Below are 21,911 nucleotides of genomic sequence, written 5' to 3'. Positions count from 1 at the left end.
TTTGTGGTTGTTGGTTTTCGCTGCAGCTTTTGCTTCGTTTTTTGTTTGAGAAACGTCACGCACACATGTCTATTAATACATACATATATAGGCATGCATGTGTGGGTTTGAGTGTTCTGCTGATAATATTTTCGCCTGCTTTGATAGATTTCCCCCCCGCGCGCGTCACTGTCTTTTGGCACTTGACAACTGCGAAAAATATGCATTTTCATTATGAGACCGAACCGAAAGTCCCGAGTCCGCTGCGCATCATAAATATTCATTTATAATAAATTACCCAAGGCAGCTGCATGCAGTCAGTCCCCAAAGAAGTTTTCCTTATGTTTCCACTCATTTGTAAGTAGCGAAACACATTGCGAATGTAGAAACAAGCAAATGCTACATACACACATACATACATACATATGTACAAATGTATGCATGAACGTATGTACATGCATAAATATTTTGGATGCGACGACTTGCCTACTCTTCGTTTCCAAGGCAGCTGCAGATGTGAATAAGTTCCGAATTACTTAAATATAATCAAGTGGCATGTTAGAAATTGTGCATTGCTTTTATGGTTTTTATCATAGTTAATGTTAATATGTTGATAGTGATTTATCGGTTGGCAAATCAGCTTTGCAAGCGTGTGAGCCGAAGCGTATAACCTGCTGTAAGGGTATCGTTGCTGACAGGTTTGTGCCTGAGGTGTTTGCAGATAAGCAGAGTGAAAAATGTCTAAATTTAATTGAACCTCAATCCAATCCAAAAACCAGAAGCACCGCTGCCAAGAGTTTAACCAGTTTAGACACACTAACACAGATTTATCCCCCACCCACCCCAAGTGAATGTAAATGTGAATTCGGGTTGCCATGGCGACTGGCGGCGGCTGCTACTACTTCTACGTCACGTTTATCGCTATCTCGTGTCAAATCTATGGTTAGCATCGCGTTTACGCACTATTCGCGACGCCGCCTCTCTCTCTGCTTCTCGATTGTTTACATTTGGCCTATTCTCGCACGCTGTTCTCTCTCTCTCTCTCTCTCTTTACCACTCACGCACTTTTTCTGTGCGTCGCGTCCCACTGCCAGATCGCGTCGTTTTGTTTGGAGTCAACGAACTTTTTGGCAAACGTGCTGACCCACACACGCACTTTTCTCTCACTCTCTCTTTCACTTATTCCGGGTTTCTCTCTGTCTTTTTCTGTCTCTTTGTACACGCCGTGTGCGTGCGACGATGCGTAAGCTGCGAAATTTCTGTTTCGCGAATTCTCGCGACCCATTTCCAAAACAGAAACAACAATTCGTAGCTGTACATATTTCACTTTTCTACGGTCTCATGTCGCGTTCGTTCACCTCTTCAAGGTGGTAAATGTGCGCCAACTTGGGAGCAGGTCGGGCTACAATAAGTGCTTCTTCACTCTGCACTCAGAGAAAAAGAGTTACACAAAGTGGTGAAATAAGAAAAATTCAGAAAAACGTCTGATATCACACTTGAAAATCTAATTTGGAGACTATTTACATATCTTATTTTATTTATTTTATGAATTTTACTAATTTTATAACCTTTTCTATATATGTATTTTCTTGCAGAAATGGCGGAGGGTAATGGCGAGCTGTTAGATGACATTAATCAGAAAGCCGATGACCGTGGCGATGGCGAACGTACAGAGGACTATCCCAAGCTGTTGGAATACGGGCTGGACAAGAAGGTAAGTAACCCAGCATGATTCCCACTCTACTGTAAACCATAATGGCATATTGTGTTTTGCGTAGGTCGCTGGCAAACTGGATGAAATTTACAAAACCGGAAAACTTGCTCACGCCGAGCTGGATGAGCGCGCCCTGGACGCGCTCAAGGAGTTTCCCGTTGATGGTGCCTTGAATGTTCTGGGTCAGTTCCTCGAATCGAACCTGGAGCATGTGTCAAATAAGTCCGCCTACCTGTGTGGCGTGATGAAGACATACCGCCAAAAGAGTCGGGCTAGCCAACAGGGCGTGCCCGCGCCCGCCACTGCCGTACAGGTGAAAGGTCCCGACGAGGACAAGATCAAGAAGATCCTCGAGCGCACCGGCTACACATTAGATGTGACGACAGGTGGGTCTCATGACTGACTATTTTCCCTTGGTCTGTGTTTACTTATCGGGGTCTAAACATAATCTTAAGGTCAACGAAAATACGGCGGACCGCCACCAGACTGGGAGGGCAACGTGCCCGGCAACGGATGTGAGGTGTTCTGCGGCAAGATACCCAAGGATATGTACGAGGATGAGCTCATACCGCTCTTCGAGAACTGTGGCACAATCTGGGACCTCCGCCTTATGATGGACCCGATGACAGGCACAAATCGTGGTTATGCATTTGTCACATTCACAAACCGCGATGCGGCCGTCAATGCAGTGCGCCAGGTATTTATGCCAACCATTGAATCGCCCCACCACAAACCCACCAGCCCCAGCCCCAGCCCCAGCCCACCCAAACAGCAAAACCAAACCTAACGCCCGTCCACTACCCTGAATCAGTGCTTTAATGTTTTTTATACGTATTGTTAACGATTACCGATATATACCTACATATCCTCCTATATATATACTCTATACTACATCTATAACGTATTGTATCCACATATTTACTCTCGTGTTACGAAATCGAAACAAGTAGGAACAGCTATGCGGCCCACAAAAAAAAAAAAACGAAAAACAACACAAAATTCGACCAAAAAGAAAGAGCAACATTTGCGGAAATCAGAGAAATGAAACCCAACGATTCGGCGCTTTTAGATCCGACGAGAAAATTGTTGTGCAATTTTATTTAGTTTTTACCTACCGTATGCTAACTTTACAGTTACTTTCTGCTGTTACTCTGTACTTCTGCCAATGCCTAGTCTTGCCTACAATCTACATACAAAACAAACATTTATACAAATTTGAACCATAGGCAACGCTATCTGTCTCACTATCTGCTGTCACTTACTCACTCTCCTGCTCTCTCTCTCTCTCTCTACTTGATCTTTCTGTAACTTGTAATGCATGTCCCACATATGAGTTGTAATATTTAGTTGATCCGAAAGAATCTCTTCCCCTCAGCGCATTGAAATCGTTCAAATTTCAGATTTGAAAAGAGTTCTCTCTATAAAGAACAAGAAAAAAGAAACAATCTGGCCACCCTCTACACACACACACACACAACCCACACACTCCCAGCCCCCCTGTCTATTATGTATTATTTGATAAATTATTTTCTTTTTAGTTGAATTCTATTTAATCTTAAGTCGAGCTATGTAGCCAACTATCAACTTTTGTAGCCATCTAAGCAGCGTGCGTGTTCGATTACTGTCTGGTTTTATTTAGACGAGCATGTCCCCAAAATTCAGATCGTGATATACATTAAAATGATATGTATATCCAGTATGCCATGTACCTCTTTAACCACTTTAATCACTAACCAATGAAACAACGTTTTCCTTTAACATTTTCCAACAACAAAAAAACATTCTATGCGGCCCGGCCCCGCCTCGATATGAAATTGGTAATGCAATGAAAATAAACAACTTTTCAAACTCTTTTTTTAGTTAACCATCCCCCAAAAAAAACCCCCCAATTTAAACTGATTTATTTCCAAATTGATAATTAGTTTTTATGATTTTTAAATATTATTATTTATTATTAACAGTGAATTGGTATTAAAAAGAAAACTCGTTTTACCTTCCCTTCCACCATTTAGCTCGATAATCACGAAATAAAACCCGGCAAGTGTCTGAAAATAAATATAAGCGTACCGAATCTGCGCCTTTTCGTAGGCAATATACCCAAGTCAAAGGGCAAAGATGAAATTTTAGAGGAATTTGGTAAACTTACAGGTAAATTGTCAAACAAAATTAACAACAACAAAAACGTATTTTAAATTATCATCAATTGGAGTGGAGCTGGGATAGCTGCTCCATACTCCAAAATCGGCTTTAAATTACAAAACAAAAATCCAATTGGCTATTGCAAAAAAAAATACATGAATTGGCTAATTGCGTGGGGACTTCTGTTAGGGTTATGTTAGGAAAGGGACGTTAGTGTTTTTGAATTAAGTTTCAGTATAGATTAATTTATATTTATTTTTGTTTCACAACTCATTCTTACTATTCACCCCCACACTTCAACAACCATCCATATATCCATCCAACCATCCGCCATTGCCATCTCCACATTTGAGAAAATTTAATGTTGAAAGGGCGTTCGTTCCCCCTTACCCCATTGAACCCATGCTGCCTGAGACACTCTTTTCAAATGTGCGCGCCCTGTCAAGCGATAGAAACCACCTCACCCAAAACCACATAATCATCATCGGATGCATTCCTAAGTTTTATCTTTTAGGTTGCCTCATAGCACAACCATACACACACACACACACACACACACACACACGCACACAATCACACACATAGAACAATGACACGCCCATTTCTGTCATTGCCATTCGTTATAAGCTTGAATTGTCGTACAAGAATATTTCTTTTCAACTTATTTACATAATATCTCCAGTCATTAACTTTGCCTACGAAAATGAACCAAGAAAAAAACCAAACTGAAAATGAAAGAAATTTTTTAAATTATTTACCAAATTAATATGCATTCCAAAAACTTTCGTTTTCCATTATGTTCTATAACTACTACTATTCCACATTGTAAGAAAGCAGGCTACTAAGTACTACTCCTACTACTATCAATTATTACGTATACGCAGAGTTGAGTGTTCAAGCTAGAAAGTCATTCGATCTGAAACGAAATTAGCAAAAGCACAAAAGGTAAGATCTGGTCGGTAAGGAGTGACTTTCTGGCTGTATATACAACAATATAGAACATGCCTGCAGAAAATGCCCTTTTGTTTTTGTGTTTTTTGTTTTTCTTTCTTTCGTACCTATAATTCTGCATAGTAAGTACTAGACCAGTAGTGACAACAATTAATCAACATCAACTCAACTGGAAACAACTACTAGCTGAAACAGTCCAACCAAATAGCTAAAGAATCTCAACCCTTTTTTGAGTAAATTCCATTTTTATTTGGCACGCATACAAAGTATAAAAAGAAAACCTACTAAAGTCTAGATTCTAGAGTTTCACACTTTCTCCCACATATGAGAATCACCCATACTCCCCCCCGTACACACATACGGACACACCAGCCACATTATTCACCCACCCTAAACCAAACCAAACCAAACCACAAAAACAAAAAACCAACTACCCAAAACAATCCAAAATCAAATCGCAGTACCAATGGAATACAAATTTTTCATAGCAAATCAAAATTTTCTTTTGTTTTGTGTGAACTTTTAAACAATTGCAGCTAAATGATTTTGAAATTCGGAAAGGCAAAAAGATTGGTGTTACGATATCATTTAACAATCACCGGCTATTTGTCGGCAATATACCTAAGAATAGAGATCGCGACGAATTAATTGAGGAATTTTCTAAACATGCACGTAAGTGATCCAAAAACCAAACAGCAACAACAACCAACCACAAAAACAAAGCAAAAGACCCTAAAAAAAAAAAAAAATATATCATAATAATAATACCTAGACCCTAGCCCCCACCAGACCCTAGACCCTAGACCCTAGACCAGTCCAGCACATCCCCCAATTGGCTCCCGTAATTGGCCGAAATGAATATTTGTTCATATATACAATATATAAATAATCTAATCAATGTTTTTAGGGGCGATACTTGCAGAATGTGAAAAGAGCATGGAAGCCTGTTTATGCCAAGTATCAATTGGATTTTTGTTTTGCAATTTTCGCTTTTAAACGCTTTAACAACTCAAATTGATAACAAAATTATTATACACTCCAAATAATCCCACCAAAAAAAACTCGAACAGCATCCTAACCGGAGAGACCAGGAATAAGGCAGGGCCTCCTTCCATTGATTCAAAAAGAAGATGAGGCCCTGCCTTTGGGTCAATTGATTTTAACATATTTCTTCTGTCATTCTCTATTCTCTCTCACTCATTCTCTCTAACTTTAAGCGCTGTTAGTAAATACAACAAAAAATTAATTGTCTTATCATTTTTAGCTTCATTTGTATCCCAATTATTAAATGTGCCCAATTTGTTGACGTTGAAAACCTGTAGCTAAACAATTCGCCAAAAACCAAACCAAAACCCAAAAAAAGATGAAAAACATTTTGAATATTTTTGAAAAACGAAAAGCAAACAAAAAAGGGACAAACTTAGTTTTTGTTTTAGTGCAGACTTATACATACAATATACGATTAATTATCATATACAATATATAGATAACAAACGGTGCACACCAAACAAACTGAAACCAAAAACCGAATCAAACGATCCCGCCCTGAAACCAAAACCAAAACCAAAATAAGAAAAAGCAATTCGTGTACTCAAATCGATATGTTCTGGCCTATTCACGTTGAATATATATATAATATATAATACTACTTAATGACTGGAGACAACAAGCCTTAAAAAAGAAAACTCATTTTACTCTATCTCTATGTGTAGCTATCTCTATCTCTCACATAAGCGCCACTATATCCCCAGAGCAATTGAACTGAACCAAAATAAAATCGAATCGACATATGAAAACAACTCGAAAAAGCCAAAATTCAAAATCTCTGCCCATATTTTGTTGTTTCGTTCGTTACTGTTCTCTCTCTCTCTCTCTATCGAACTCTTTTTGTATCTCAGTGTACACACACTCTCTCTCTCTCTCTCTCTATATATATATATATATCTCTATCTCTCTCTCTTCCTTACACTGTCTAACTCTGGCTATGTTTGTGTATAGTTTATACCCGTTATTGTTTCCATTAATACTACTCGAATCGAAAAGAATTTACCCCCAGCTCAGCCCCAGCCCCAGCTCAATGTGTGCTCTACTCGTACTCGTACTTCGTGTTGTGTTTTTGGTTCTACATCGATTGTTCGTTCTCGTATTCCTTTTTTTGTTGGTTACTTTTGTTCGTTTTACTGCCACATGTACTATATACATAATATACAATCAAAACAACAACCAAATAGCAATACCAGAGGTTTTTTTAAGTGTTTTTCTAAGTGTGTGTTTCGTTTTAAAATACTCTCTCTAAACGTACTCTACATATCCTCCTATCCGTTACTCAATGTTATACCAACCCCCCGCTCTCTCTCTCTCTCTCAGTAAAACTTTGTCTCCAAAATCTCGATCCTTGCATACCCCACCCCGCCAAACTACTACCCACACAAAATACCGAATATGTTACTAGCTTAGCCGCAATTCAATTATTCAAAAATATTTCAAAAAGTTTTGAGCAAAAGCAAACTAAAGCAATTGTTGGCATTGGTTTTCAAAATCAAAATACAATATACATAAATACATACATATACATACATACATATTTGTACATATATTTTGTGCAAAAACAAATGCGGATATCGGAAAGATTCATTATTTTACATAACAAATGTTGTGCATTTCTGTTCACATATTCCATATATGTATACCTTATACATAAGTATGTATGTGTGTATGTATTTATGTATGTGTTAAGTGTCTTATCACATCTACTCTGTCTCTCTCTTACACATACACTTTGATACGCACACACTTGCCAGTACCAGTACCAATACCAATACCAGACACAAATACTTTTTTGTTGTATTTCTTTCGTTGTATTTCTATTTTTACATATGCAACCAACTAATCATACAAATAAATTGCATTCGAATTGATAACGCGAATTTCTATTCCATCGTACTTAAATGACATTTTTTTCGTATATTTATAAATAAATCTGAACCCGAATCTGAACCTATAGCTGGCCTTTACGAGGTAATCATATACAGTTCACCAGATGATAAGAAAAAGAATCGCGGCTTCTGCTTTCTCGAATACGAGTCCCACAAGGCGGCGTCTTTGGCCAAACGAAGACTTGGCACTGGTAGAATTAAGGTGAGCAATTCCCACTCCCCCAACATAAAGCTATCTATAACTAACGAATGTGTTCCTTTCGCAGGTATGGGGATGTGATATAATAGTCGACTGGGCCGATCCACAGGAAGAGCCGGACGAGCAAACTATGTCTAAGGTTAAAGTTCTGTATGTACGAAATCTAACCCAAGATGTCACAGAGGAAAAATTAAAGGCAAGTTTAGAAAAGCTTTCATTAGATGAATTAATTAATTAATTATAAATCGTATCCATCAATAGGAACAATTTGAGCAATATGGCAAAGTAGAACGCGTTAAGAAAATTAAAGACTATGCCTTTATACACTTTGAGGATCGTGATAGCGCCGTCGAAGCTATGCGTGGCCTTAATGGCAAGGAGATCGGCGCCTCGAATATTGAGGTAGGTGCAACCATTACCCAAATCGCAAACCTCTTTCTCACTCCCCACAACTCTTTAGGTCTCACTCGCCAAACCGCCTTCAGACAAAAAGAAAAAGGAGGAAATTCTGCGCGCACGTGAACGTCGCATGATGCAAATGATGCAGGCCCGCCCCGGCCTTGTGGGGTATGTACTTCCAGCACCATTCCACTCCAGTCCTTGTCTAGCACAACAACAGTTTACAAATCACACACTGGCGCAAAATTCCAAATCACAAAAAGAAAAAAAAGAAACAATGCAAAAATGTTTGCATTCCATTGGGCATAAATTAATTTCGATAAATCCCAAATTGTTTGACCAGAAATATCTGAGTGTCTGTTTGCTTTTCAAGTCGCCTGCCACTAGCTTATCCTGAGATCGAATTAATTTATATATTACTTTATATTTTTTCTTTCTTTTATTCTTTCTTTGTCCTGCGTGAACACGCACACACACACGCAATCCACTCCAAAACAAAACAAATCCAAAATTTATACTCAATCCCATTTTGTTGCATTTGGGGTAATCCTTGTAAAGATTTGAAACATTGTCTCCATACAGAAATCTGTCGCCTACACATCCCAGCATGATGTCCTTGACGCCAATGCGCCTGCCAGGTGCGCGCATGCCGCCGCTCCGTACGCCGATACCTCGCGAATACGGTAAGTTTGGCAAATTGGCCAAGTGAATCCCATCCAGATACATTCTAGATGTCTGTATGTATATGCATATATACATATGTATATATACTCGAGCCATCTCTGCCAGAAGATGGCGTAGAGGCAGATGATGATAATGATGATGATGGTGCAGAGAGAGTGAAGGCCGCAAGCGCCTTCCTTTTGGGACTCAACACGATTGAGCAAACATAAAAATACTTTATAAATTTTGTTAATTTGGTTTAGTTATCGTAGTCAGTTAGCCAAGTTGCTAGGCACACTCACACTCACACACACAACACACATATACTAACACCAAAACATATTGAAACACATATTTACATGAGCTACCCCACACGGTACTTACTTGATAGGTTTGTGTTCTAGTTCTAGTTGAAAGTCTAACCAAAGTAAGCAACTTTCGGAGCGCTGCAAGGGTGCTGCAAAGTTTAAACTTAGCCTAAAACACTAATCCGGTCTGCAGTTTAAGTCTTAAGTTATACGAATATCATGTCCACCATTGAACGCAACGTTTTGTTCTTATTTTGGTTCATCTTCTTGATTATTGTTTCTGTTACTGTCTCGCCTCATCATTTTAGTTAGTTCTTTAAGGCGCGCTCTACCCACTAACAATGTACGCTCGTCCCCCCCCTAGACCTCTCTTACCACCTATCACACACACACACATACACACACACACACAGTTACCTAGAGCCCTTTAAAGTCACGCTTAGCACTGCCCTCGAGCCCCAGAGACCCCGTCGTGTACTCTTTTGAAAAAAGAATCCAGCTAGATTGATATTACTAATCCTCCACTAACTCTTAACTCGCATCTGAAACGATGGGAACGGAACATTGGAAACCAATTGAAACATAACCTCACTTAAACCTGAACATAACCTCACTTCTCACTTGTTTTATTGTTTTCCGTTTCGTTGTTTCATTGTACTAATCGTAAATGTTGTTCGTTTTTCATTTTCAATATTCGCATTTGCAAGTTATGTGTCAATATCGCTCTCTCTCTCTCTATAAACTCTTGTTCTATTTATTCGTTGTTTTTTTTATTTGCATGTCCGTTTTAAGTTTCTTTTTCGATGTTGTCGATTTTGTTTCTGTTTGTTCAACTCTCTCCTTCCGTCCCGAATCCTACTCCGAACTCTCTCTTTGTCGCAGCCAAGTGCCAACAACTACAACTACAACATTGCCTACTCTCATAACCAAATCATCCAAAGCCAAGCCAAAACCAAAACCAAAACCAAATACCCACCCACCCCATAGAACATTAGCCATTAAACCTTAAACGTTGTTCATAGTTGTTTATGATAATTAAATGTTGCAATTGTGTTCTCTGTGTAGCGAATGTTAAGCACCCTGTATACTGTTTGATGTTATATCACCGGTAAGTAATCCTCAAGTCTCATCTACTTAAAACCCATACGACCACATGTGCCCCAGCCCCAGTCTCAGACCCAGCCACAGATCCAACATCCCAAACATAAACCCATCGACACATCCACACCTCCTTGTGAACATCCTCCGATTGCGTTACAGTACGCGCCCAATTCGTGCAACATTGGCAAAAGTGAAACAATTGGCAGCATCTCGACAGAGCAGAGCGACGAGGAGCTTAGCATAGGACTAGGCCTCCGCACTAATCCAGACTGGGCCAGACCACATCACTAATCCAACCTAACCTATCCGCCTTCCCCCTCCACCATGTCCGGCATAACATTATTTAGAGGTCGACTATGACTATTTTGGGTACCAGGAATACCGTCCTGGCTATGCCGCCACCGAATCCTATTATGACGATCTCTACCGCACCTACGAAGGTGATTACAATTACTATGACTATCCGACTGCCCCAAATGCCGGCTGCAGCATTGGCACCAGCCTCGGAGGCGGCATCGGACCCGGAATCGCTGGGCCCTCAGCAAGTGGAGCCACGCAGCGCTCCTCGAGACCACGGGCAAGTGCCTCAAGCCACTCGAACAATTCGTCGGCCGTTATGGTGCGTTATAAATAGATTATTTTGGCCACTCCCGAATCGGACAACAATCAGAAAAGAAAACCAGATCACACGCACACAGAAACACACGAGAATTGTAGAACATTTCCGTTACTATATTTTTGTATTTGTTTTATTTGTTTGATCCTTCAGTTACACAAAGAGTTGTCTCTTCCTTTAACCAAAAGTAGTGTTGAAATTTGTATATTTTGAGTATTATTTTGTGTATATATTTGTTGGTTTTCTAATGCTTTTTGTTGAATTGTTTCTTTTTTTGTTGGCTTAACGGATGCTTTAATTTCCCAAAACAATATTTTCTTCGTTTCGTTTACAAAGTCAAAATTTGCACGTTACCTGATGCTGAAAATTCTACCACACCGACACGCTCACCCATATGCACCCAAAAAAAATACAGCACACCATGCCACGCCCACACTCACACACCCACACACCTACAAACATGTGCACGCCCATTGACGGGGAAAACGAAGGAGTATTCGCTGCTTGTATCGCTTTATTTCGCTTTTGTTGTGGGACAAACGAGAGACTCGCAACGCCACGCCATTGACAATTGAACAATTTGTGCTTTAATCTTATGCTTTGCTTGTACATACATAAATATCGCTACATAATTTACACCCTTAATTGCACAACCCCGTTGCCATTGCCATTGCCCTGTCAGGCTTAATTAACCATTAATTATAAATTTATGAGCTGAACACAGCGTGCTCTCGATTTAATTTTAATTCCATTTTATTTAGCAATTAAGTGAAGCGCTTTTAGTTTTAAATATTATTGCATTCCTCGATGCGTCGCCCTATAATGTTATTATTGTTAAAATTAAATTTAAAATTTAGTTCTATATTTGTGCCAGTGCTTTAATAAACCATTAACCGCATACGCTTATTGTAAATCCTAATTTTTAATCAAATTTACAAACTTGGTAAAGTTATTTTTTTCAAATATTGTGTCAATCGCAAGAGGAAATAACTTTTGTTGCTTGGACATGCCACCAAACCAATACATAGACGTGTCAAGCGACCCAGATCGATCCGTTGTTATAAGTATCTGTTATAATATCCGATTGAAGCAAGACAAGACTTTACTTAACTAGTCAAATGTTCACTCAGCTCACATGATACAGAGAAACAGACAAAATATATATTTGATTGCAGTATATTTGAATATTTTGAACATCAGACGTATCTCTATATCAATATATACATATATCTTATATGCATACATTACATCGTGTATGTACAATCAATCAAAAAACAGTTTACACCAAGAATCTAACGCGTTTATTTCGATTTTTTCTTTTCTTTTCTTTCTTTTTATGTGTTCTTGTTATATACTTATCTATATACAAACAATTCATTTGTTTTTCGGTACAATATGACAAAACAAAAACAAACAAAAATCTTGAAAAATTATATATATGTTCGTCAAAAACCAAAACCAAAACCAAAAACCAAAAACCAAAAAATGCCCACACTAAAATTATGAATTCTATATATCTCTGCCATTTACCTAAATCGATATCGAAATCAACCAACCAAAATGACCAAAAAAAAAATCAAAATCAAAAACAAAACCATACAAAAATCCATCGATTACCATTCTCTTTCGAAACCCGTTTTTCTGACCACCCAACTTCCCCACCATCCTTTCTGAAACTGAAATTCAAACACCAAATTCGAAATTCTCATCGATTCGACTGCCAAAAATCCAAATTTCCAATCCAAATCCAATACCCCGACAACTCCAAAATGTATTTTCATCTTGCTTACTTTCATTTGATTTGAAATGACCAAAATTTGACAATTATCTTGGCGATCCATATATATACAAACACAATTTCAAATATTTATATAATGCAAACTATCAAATTGTAAAATGCAAAAACGATTCGAACCAAACTCAAAACTCGAAAAACCAAAAACGCAAAAACGAAAATGAAATTCGAAAAATCAAACCAACAACCGACAACGAATGATGTGGATAATGATGGATAATGGAACCGAATCTGGAATCACAATATGAATCCATCTACACACACACACTCAACCCACACACATACACACACACCACACTTATACCCTCACAAAACGCCACGCTCATGCATGATATGGTGATGATGATGATGATGACGGTGACGATTATGATGATGATGCCATGTGTGGATTGTGCTGATGATGATGACGGTGATGGCCATATAATAGGGGGCTGGTCGTGGGCATGGAACCACAGCGCAGCGTGGCAGAGCCGTTGGCCAGCGTGGCAGCATCAGTCGTCAGGGGGCCCTAACAGTGCCACAGGCGGCGGGAGCGGCAGCGGCGGCGGCGGGACAGGCGGCGGCGGTAGCTCAGCGGGGGGCCACCGGTCAGGGGGCGCTGGCAGCAACCGGGGGGGTCCGTGGGGTGGCACAAACGCGTCACAGCGCTCGTGGCACCCGGCACGTCAAGCCGCTACAAAATTTACCAGGTGAGCTCAACAAAAAACCAAACCAAAAAGTACCAAAACCAAATATAACAGCAATCAAAAAAACTACAGAGATAAAACACAACCACAACAATCAATCAACCAACTACAAACCAAACGAAACTATCAAACCGAATGAACTCAAAGCTAAAACTCCCAACAACCTACGTCAAAAGAAAACTGCAAAGACAATCCAACTACAGCAACTGCAACCCAGCAAGAAGTAAATTGCAAATGTCAAATTCATATAAATTAATGAGTAAAGCCAAGTAAAATGTAAACAAACCCACACACCCACCTGTCCACCACCCACACCACACCACACACTCACACACACACAAGTACACTCCCTTTCGCTGATCCACAACGCGCACAAGAACCGAAATGAACCCATCGAGAGATGGCAGCCATTGCTATCGTGTGAATCCAAACAACCAACTCCTTCCGACAACTAAGAACGTCCCCTCAATGTCGTGTGTCTCGCATTTGTAAAGTTCTAAATGTTGTAAAAGTTCCACCCAGCTCCCGCCCCCCACTTTACCCACGATGTTGTGTTCTTTTTCTATATATTTCTATAATCACGAATTATACAGTTTCCTTTCTTTTTTTTTTTACAATTGTGTTCACTGTAGTTGTGCTTTTGCTGCTTACGATTTTTTGGTGTGTGCTGTCTGTCGTCTCATTTGGGGAACTTTAACAGATTTCAGTATAATTTCATTTCTTTGTGTCGGCGCTGAAATGTATGCTACACTTTTTTGATGCATGCCCTCTCGTGATTGCCTATCTCTTATTCTTTCTTTTCTTAACTGTAAGCAGCAATACACACACACACATAAACACACCTAAATTTTCAAACAAGAGCCCACGCCCACACACACACACACACACCCTCAACACATATAAATGGGAAGCCATAATAACAAATTATTTGATTGTTTAATTGCATATTGATACGGATGTGATGTGTGTCTAATTGTATTATGATCAGTGTCTGCTGTGTAAACGTTGATGAATCGATTAGTATGCCTACATGCATACACAAACACACACAAACACACCAATATCCATTCGCACAAGATTTTTGTCACTTACTAATTAAAAGTTAAGCAAGTATCTACATGGAAGAGTGTCCCATTTTTGTCTCTAATCGCCCCACCCTTCATAGAAAAAATAGAGGAATGAAAGTAAACGAGAGAGAGTCCATACCCTGAGAGGAATCATCCAAAATTTTGACGTACGTGTATATAATTTTTGTTGTTTTTTTTTGTGTCCCGCGTTAATGTGTTGGTTATTGTTGGTTACCAGGCCATAAATAATAAATATACGGAAACGCGCGTCAAGATTGACTTATTGTTCGATTGCGATTGCACAAATCTATAAATATTACATAATTTATACACTAGCCCATTAAATTAACAACCATATGCATATACAAACATATATCATTTTTATGTGCATTTCTGTATATCGAGTCGAGAGTCTTGTTAATAATTGTTAATAAATTACCCACCTTGCTTTGCTAACCCTGATTTGATTTAGCAAAAAAAAAACACAAAGCCAAAGGAAGTGAATAAAAATCAAATAATAATAGTATTAGTAACCTACATAAACAAATACCAACCAAATGTGGTATGACCCTATATGTATAAATAATAATAATCACCCTATAATCATTGCCATAAATATCATAAATTCGCCCACAGGGTGCCCCGAGTTGCAATCAACTAAAATAGTTTTGTTTGATTTGTACCATACCCTAAAACCAGATACTAATCGATTCGACACACACACACCACAAACTTTCTTATAATTTGTTATCAATGGAGCTTTCTGTGTAGCGGAGAACAAATCCCCCACCACCCGGATTCCTGTCACGCTTCTGAACGTAGATCATCTGCAGCAAAGCGTGGCAAGCTCCCCAACAAGTATTCCCACACGCGCCTACACCTCATACACCTGCTTCCAATTCCCTTAAACGCTTTACACTTTGTGGCTGTATTTGTAGATACAGATCGTTTGATTTATCTTTAGAATGCTTCACAAAAACACACACACACACACACACACACACATACATGCGCTTTGTTTCCGACACACATCGTAAACGTATGATTGACATCAGCAAAATGCAATACCATAAAAGAAAAAGAAAAAAACAAAAACAAAAACTAAATCTGTTTCTAGCTGGAGCCGCTCGCAAGACGTACATGGAGGGCAACTAAGCGTAGCACCTCGTCCAGCTCCTCGACCAGCGGCGAAAGTCGCCCGCTCGTCAAGAAGCCCAAAAAAGATAGTTCCTCCAGTAGCAAACACAAGCATTCACACAAGCATTCCAAAAAGCATAGCTCCAAACACAAGTCATCTCGGTCCGAAAAAAAATCAAGACGGACGTCCCCATAAATACCTGAAACGAAATCTCGTTGCAAAATAATGTTTCAAGCAACCAACCCATCAAGATTTCAATTCCAAAGACACTTAACACACTTGCAACCATTATTCAATTGAAAACGATACTACCAGGCGAGTAATTGGTTATCGTTTTCAAGAATCCAGCAACTAGGACCAAAACACATCTCCAACAATTCAAGATAGGAATCAGACAGATCCAAAAAGATCAGTTCAGATCAGCTCAGATCAAGATTAACACAATACAAGAGGAGCAGCAACATTGCAAAATTCCAAATTATCCCAACGGACAAGTGAAGAAGAATCAAGCACACACCCCAGACACTTTCAAGAAGCATTAATCGATCGAGTGAACGACCGATCGATTGCAAATATGGTACCCCATGTCCATGTCCCCATGTTAGAACAACATCATGTACAATGTTTCACACACACACACTGAGAAAACCAATTCGGAAAATTGTAATTCACACCAGCACACACAACACATGATAACACACTTACAACCCCCACAACCATTTCATTTTGTGTAAGATCCACGTTAAATGTATCATGCCCCAATCACAGGTCCCTAACGTTATGTCGAATTAACACCAATTCATGATTTTTGATGTGTAAAGAGAACCCCTTTTCATACAAATGGGAAATATTAAATGAGCAATGAATATAAACCCGTTTGTGTTTAACCTTTTTTGAACTGCCACCGAAACCAAATCTCCCCTACTACAGCTATTATTTGCAAGGCAAAGAAAAACAAAAAGACTGGAAAAATGCATCAAATTGTGCGACAAAAAGAATGAAAAAATGAAATACAACATCAAGAAAACCTCATCTAAACCATAGCCCAGCTAAAACTTGAACTTTATCAACTACAAAATCAAAAAATAATAGAGACCACCTTGAACCATTTTTGTATTAACAATATTTTTAACTCTCTTTCTCTTTTTTTTCTTTCGAAAAACACCTTCAACCACACCCACACACACACACGCACACACACAAAACCAACAACAACCAAAAATGCCAACAACCAACCAACCAACCTATGAATGATCCTATCAAATCTACTGCAGTAGTCGGTAAACGTAAGTTCGATGGAGGTCACCAAAATCCGGCAGATGTTAAGCGACGTTACCCGAGCGGTTTAATAGGAAATGGCGGCAGTTGGGGCAGTTTACCGCTACCACAGCAACCTTTAGGCACAAATGGTGAACAGTGGTACATGGATACGTTTTCGGCATGGAGTTAGAACAATACAACATCAACAACAACATCAACATCAACAACAACAGCAACAGCAACCCTATATATGATATCAGTTAAAAGCAGCCACACAACATGGAAGTTACAGCCCCAGCAACATCCAATAATAATTTTCACTCGTCGATGTCCTGGAGCAGATCCAAGTAACAAACTCTTAAAAGCAATAAATTCCCTTTAAATAAATTGTATAAACCATAAGAACTACGTATACAACTAGCAAAAATTCTGAGAGATCATTTTGCTTTCATTTCGGAACCAAACGGATTTCGGTTCTTTTGATTCATTGAAACACAAGCCAACAAAAATGCAGAATCAAAACCAGTATCAGAAGCGGAAGGCAGCAATAAATCGGTCGATTAGAGTATATATATATATTTGTATGTATGTAATCAGTTATATAGCCTTCGCAGCAGCAGAATTTTAAACGAAATTTGTTCATTTAGTGAAAGACATTTAACCGATTTCCCCCAGAACCATTTTAAAAATCAGCAAAGAGAAAACTCGTATAAACTCGTAGATAAAAGAAAGTCGAATCGTTTTAAAAGTTCACAAAAGTATAATGAAAACAACAAAAAAAAAAACAACAAATTATGTCTCATAGCGTTTTTAACTTGAAATCGAAACAATAATTGAGCGTATATAGCAAAACAAAAACAAAAGCAAAAGCAAAAACAAAACCGATATATAAATTAAAAAACATATATAAATATATTTATCTATAACTATATAGAGAGAGCAGTCTAAGCCCAGTACGGATTGATTTTAAATCTTAAGCAGCATGTAGCACCTTTTTATACATTGAAATTGAATTGCGTAAAAACCGAATTCGGAATCGATTCGACTATATACAGAACCTTTTACATCATGTACATGGAGATCAATCAGCATGAAGAGCCTTAAGCAAATTAAACAAAAACCCCAAGCAAATAGTGCACAAGCGATTTCCCTTAATTGTATATAACCGCAGCAATGAGGAGCCAGCAAGACATATAGGAAACAACCAGTACATATATACGAGAGAGTTCAGGCTCAGATTCAGATTCTGCTTCTGATTCGGATGAATTGATGTGAACTAAAAAATGTTTAATATTGTAGGAACTTCGAGAGACAACAACAAGAATTCAAAGTGAAAAGCAAAGCTTAATGAAGTAACATTGACTGACAAAAAACAAAAACAAAAAGTAAGAAAAATTATAAATTAGATTGATTGAATTGATATGAGAAGGATAAGAAAAAAACATACATACAACAAATTTAAATGCACCCAGCATTATTATATAATGACTGGCAGTGGCAACTGGCAAAGACTTTCTGCATAAATTGAAAAACAAAAACAAAACAAAACAAAAACTATTTTTTAACGAACCTAAGTCTTAGGCAACTTCAAATCAATTAACTGGCAGATGAAAAAGTATATATGTAGGGTTAAACAATTGCACATACACACACAACACAAATGCAGATGGTTCCGGAAGCCAGAAATCGGTTAAGCAAATCTCGGAATAATATCTGCCAATTGATGCAACGAATTAGAAAGACAAACACAACACACACATACACACATCACAAGCAGTAAATTAAAAGAAAAAGTAAAAGTAAAAATTAAAACTAAAACTAATAATAACGATGAATATTATGAATTTTAATAACACAATAATGAATACTTAATATTTACACATATAAACATACAAATTGTGCTTAACTTTCAAAAAACGATGAAGATAATGAAAAGATAAACGAAGATAAATAAAAAGTTATGAGAAATCAATTAGCCGACGCTCGATTGCGTTTTAGCAGACAAACCTAAACAATTCATAAAACCTAGAAATTCTCCTTAAAAGCCTCTCTCAACTAATTAACAATTCAGACTCAACTCTCTCTCCCAATTTTATTGACGAACTCATCTAAGCAGATCTGCTACGCACATATGATATGATATGAACGAAGTAACTAAAGCCCTAAAGCAAACACCACAACTACATACATATATAGCGATCCTTACGATCTGACGATTGTAACAACCTAACTGTAACTCCATGCCTATAAACACCAACAACAACAAACAGCACACACACAGACACACGTGTCAAAATACTTTTATATAGGAAAATCAATTATACAAGAACTTGCCTTGCCTTTCATTTGTTTAGATTACTTTGCAAAATTCGAAACCAAGAATCCTTTTTTGTTGAAATTTATCTGTCCTTTATGTCTACGTTTCCGCTATTGCTAGATCTCAAGTAAAGCAACAAGTTAATTAATATATACATATATAAAAAAAGAAAAAAAATATATAAATTAGTTTTAAACTAACGAAAGAATACTTCCAATTTTGAACTCAAGTATAAAGCAAATACAAAACTGTTGGCCGTTGATGAGAGACAAGGGCGCGTGTGTTTTAAAACGTATCTATGAACATTGTTCAGCATAAGCCTAAAAACACCAGTTTTTTTAAATTAAAAGTACACACAGTCAAACACACAGACACACACACACACCAAACAGTTGCCTAAAGTAAAAAAAACAAAAAAATAAAAATAAACGATGAAAACTTGCGCAAAATTTGCAAACCAGCAAAGAACTTTAAATACATAATATTAGCCACAAACAATAAGAGGAACATATACAACAAATTCTAAATGACCATAGTTAAGATTACATTTAGTAACACTCACACACACACACACACTCAGCCACATACACCAATACATATACACACATAATGATTAAAGAAAGTAAAGTAAACTGTCTTTGTAGGAGAAGAAAGAGAAGTGTGCGCCATTTTCTAACTACAATAACAAGCAAAACAAAAAATCACTTAAATATTTAACCACTTTTTTAAAATAATTTTTGATAAGTTTCCTTAGGAATTCTTCTTAAACGATCTATCTTTTCCGGATTGAGAGCAGAGTGTTGCCCTCGAAAAAGAAAGGGGAGAAATCATTTAAAACTTTTATTACGTTTTTTTTCTCTTTAAACACACACAAACACAACAAATGAGATAATTTTTTAAGAATGTTATTAACAAAAAATTCTTCAACGCCGCGTATTTTTATTATGCAAAATTTTCGATTTTTCGCCTGTGAAATTTCCACATATTTGGTGACTTTGAACCCTTGAACCCACTTCAAATTGCAAATATATAAATATAACTAATTTTAAATATTTGTTTAATTCGATAAATGTACTGATTTTATATTGTTTTAAATTTGTAATTTAATTTGTAAGTTTTTATTGTTAATGTGTTTTTCTATTGTAAACTAAAAACTAAACTAAATCTGTAAACCAATTGGCAAATTGTTACACACTCCGTTAAAGTTTTCCAATTTCGTTGAACTTGATGCAAATTATGATTAATGAAATTATCACCAAAATTATGTGCCGTTATTTGGAAACCATTTCTTTGGAAGCCTGAAATTGTCCCACACCCCACACCCCTTAACTCTTGAACCCATCGCCCCACCCAAAAATCCCTAATTGTGTTAAATATTGTAATTTGTAATTTTTGTTTTAATTTTTTTCGGGAAAGCAAAAACGTTTGGCAAAATTAGTTTTTAATTTGAATATTTAGTTTTGTTTGTGCGCTTAAGTTTTCAATAGTATGTTATATATATATATTAAACTATATGAATATTAATTTTTAGCAAAATATTTTTACGACCTAACACATAACACTCTAATGTTAAATACATAACGTACTAGTTTGTTTAGCTTTTTAATTGGTTTTACATTTTTGTGTATTTGTGAAGAGGACGCGCAAGCAAAATTAATCTTTGGCCCACTAACAACAGCAGCAACAACCCATAACTGTATACGTGTGTAAATTTTCAACTTTCAACAACAATAACAAAAATATTACAAAGAAACAAAAAACAAAAAAAAACCACATACACTTTTAAAAGAAATCCAAATAAAACATAAGTGAAAGCAAGGTGGACAACAAAATTTGCAAACTGCGCATGGAAACTGAGCGAAAAAAATGAAAAACTTTACATGAATTGTGATGATGCAAAGGCAAGATTTAATCATAATTACTAAATCTATATATACATAAATATATATGTGTATATAAAAAATATATACAATAAATATATATATATATATCTTTCTCTATAAATATATATATATATGGGTATATAATGTATATGTAGGCGTAGGAGTGTATAATCTAACTTAACTTTTAAACAGACTGCGTACGTATTAAAAATTTTTAAAATTAATTTGTGTAAAATGTTTTAAGTTTTGAAAAATTGGCAAATAAAGAAAACAATAAAAATTAATAAATCAAAACACGACGATCGCATTGCAACATTGAAATATACACAAAGACGACTCGATCTATTCCAAATTTACTCTCCAAACCTTTTCAGCAATCAAAATCAATCCGATTCGGTCATGTTAATTTTCAAGAATTGGCCTAAGAGCAAGCGCAACTGTTTATAAGGAAAGAGCCAGGACAGAGTGGCACAGGATGCAAGATGCAAGGATCTGCAAGGTCTGGGCAGTTTCCAAAAGTTTTTTCGTTATGTCTTTTGTATACTCGTAAGAACACGATTTGTACACGAGGGCCACATCTATTTCGGACACACTCGTACACACAAGTTAGGTTTAGCTTTGCCACATATTTACCATTTTGTATCGAACTTTTTATTTAAAACTATTTTTGTTGTACCCTACATTTTTAGTTTGTGTGTGTTTACTATGCTTTCAAATTAAATATATATTGAATCTATCGAATCATTTGATAACTGATTGA

The 21,911-nt window shown here is 37.2% G+C and overlaps 1 protein-coding gene across 29 annotated transcripts in view; it reads left to right on the top strand.

Annotated features, from left to right (window-relative positions):
• Nucleotides 1-21,021, top strand: part of LOC117896198 (heterogeneous nuclear ribonucleoprotein R) — a 55,896-nt gene extending 34,875 nt beyond the window's left edge. For 4 of the 29 annotated variants that reach the window (XM_034804294.1, XM_034804299.1, XM_034804301.1 and 1 more), the window contains 13 exons: nt 1,575-1,693; nt 1,758-2,079; nt 2,149-2,390; nt 3,706-3,841; nt 7,788-7,921; nt 7,986-8,114; nt 8,180-8,320; nt 8,379-8,485; nt 8,876-9,000; nt 10,737-11,008; nt 13,228-13,489; nt 13,559-13,709; nt 15,671-16,559. In XM_034804294.1, coding sequence (XP_034660185.1) covers nt 1,575-1,693; nt 1,758-2,079; nt 2,149-2,390; nt 3,706-3,841; nt 7,788-7,921; nt 7,986-8,114; nt 8,180-8,320; nt 8,379-8,485; nt 8,876-9,000; nt 10,737-11,008; nt 13,228-13,489; nt 13,559-13,709; nt 15,671-15,917 — 2,387 coding nt within the window. In that variant the 3' untranslated portion in view covers nt 15,918-16,559. Of the gene's footprint in view, nt 1-1,574; nt 1,694-1,757; nt 2,080-2,148; nt 2,391-3,705; nt 3,842-5,319; nt 5,456-7,787; nt 7,922-7,985; nt 8,115-8,179; nt 8,321-8,378; nt 8,486-8,875; nt 9,001-10,353; nt 10,397-10,736; nt 11,009-13,227; nt 13,490-13,558; nt 13,710-15,670; nt 16,560-16,965 lie in introns of those variants that run through there. The other 25 variants (XM_034804304.1, XM_034804295.1, XM_034804298.1 and 22 more) reach the window with 25 other exon arrangements.
• The last annotated feature ends 890 nt before the right edge of the window (nt 21,022-21,911 follow it).

This window comes from Drosophila subobscura, chromosome O, assembly GCF_008121235.1.
Source record: "Drosophila subobscura isolate 14011-0131.10 chromosome O, UCBerk_Dsub_1.0, whole genome shotgun sequence".
NCBI classification, from domain to species: Eukaryota; Metazoa; Arthropoda; class Insecta; order Diptera; family Drosophilidae; genus Drosophila; species Drosophila subobscura.
Note: the sequence above shows the minus strand (reverse complement) of the source record. Positions and strands in the feature narration are given on the sequence as shown.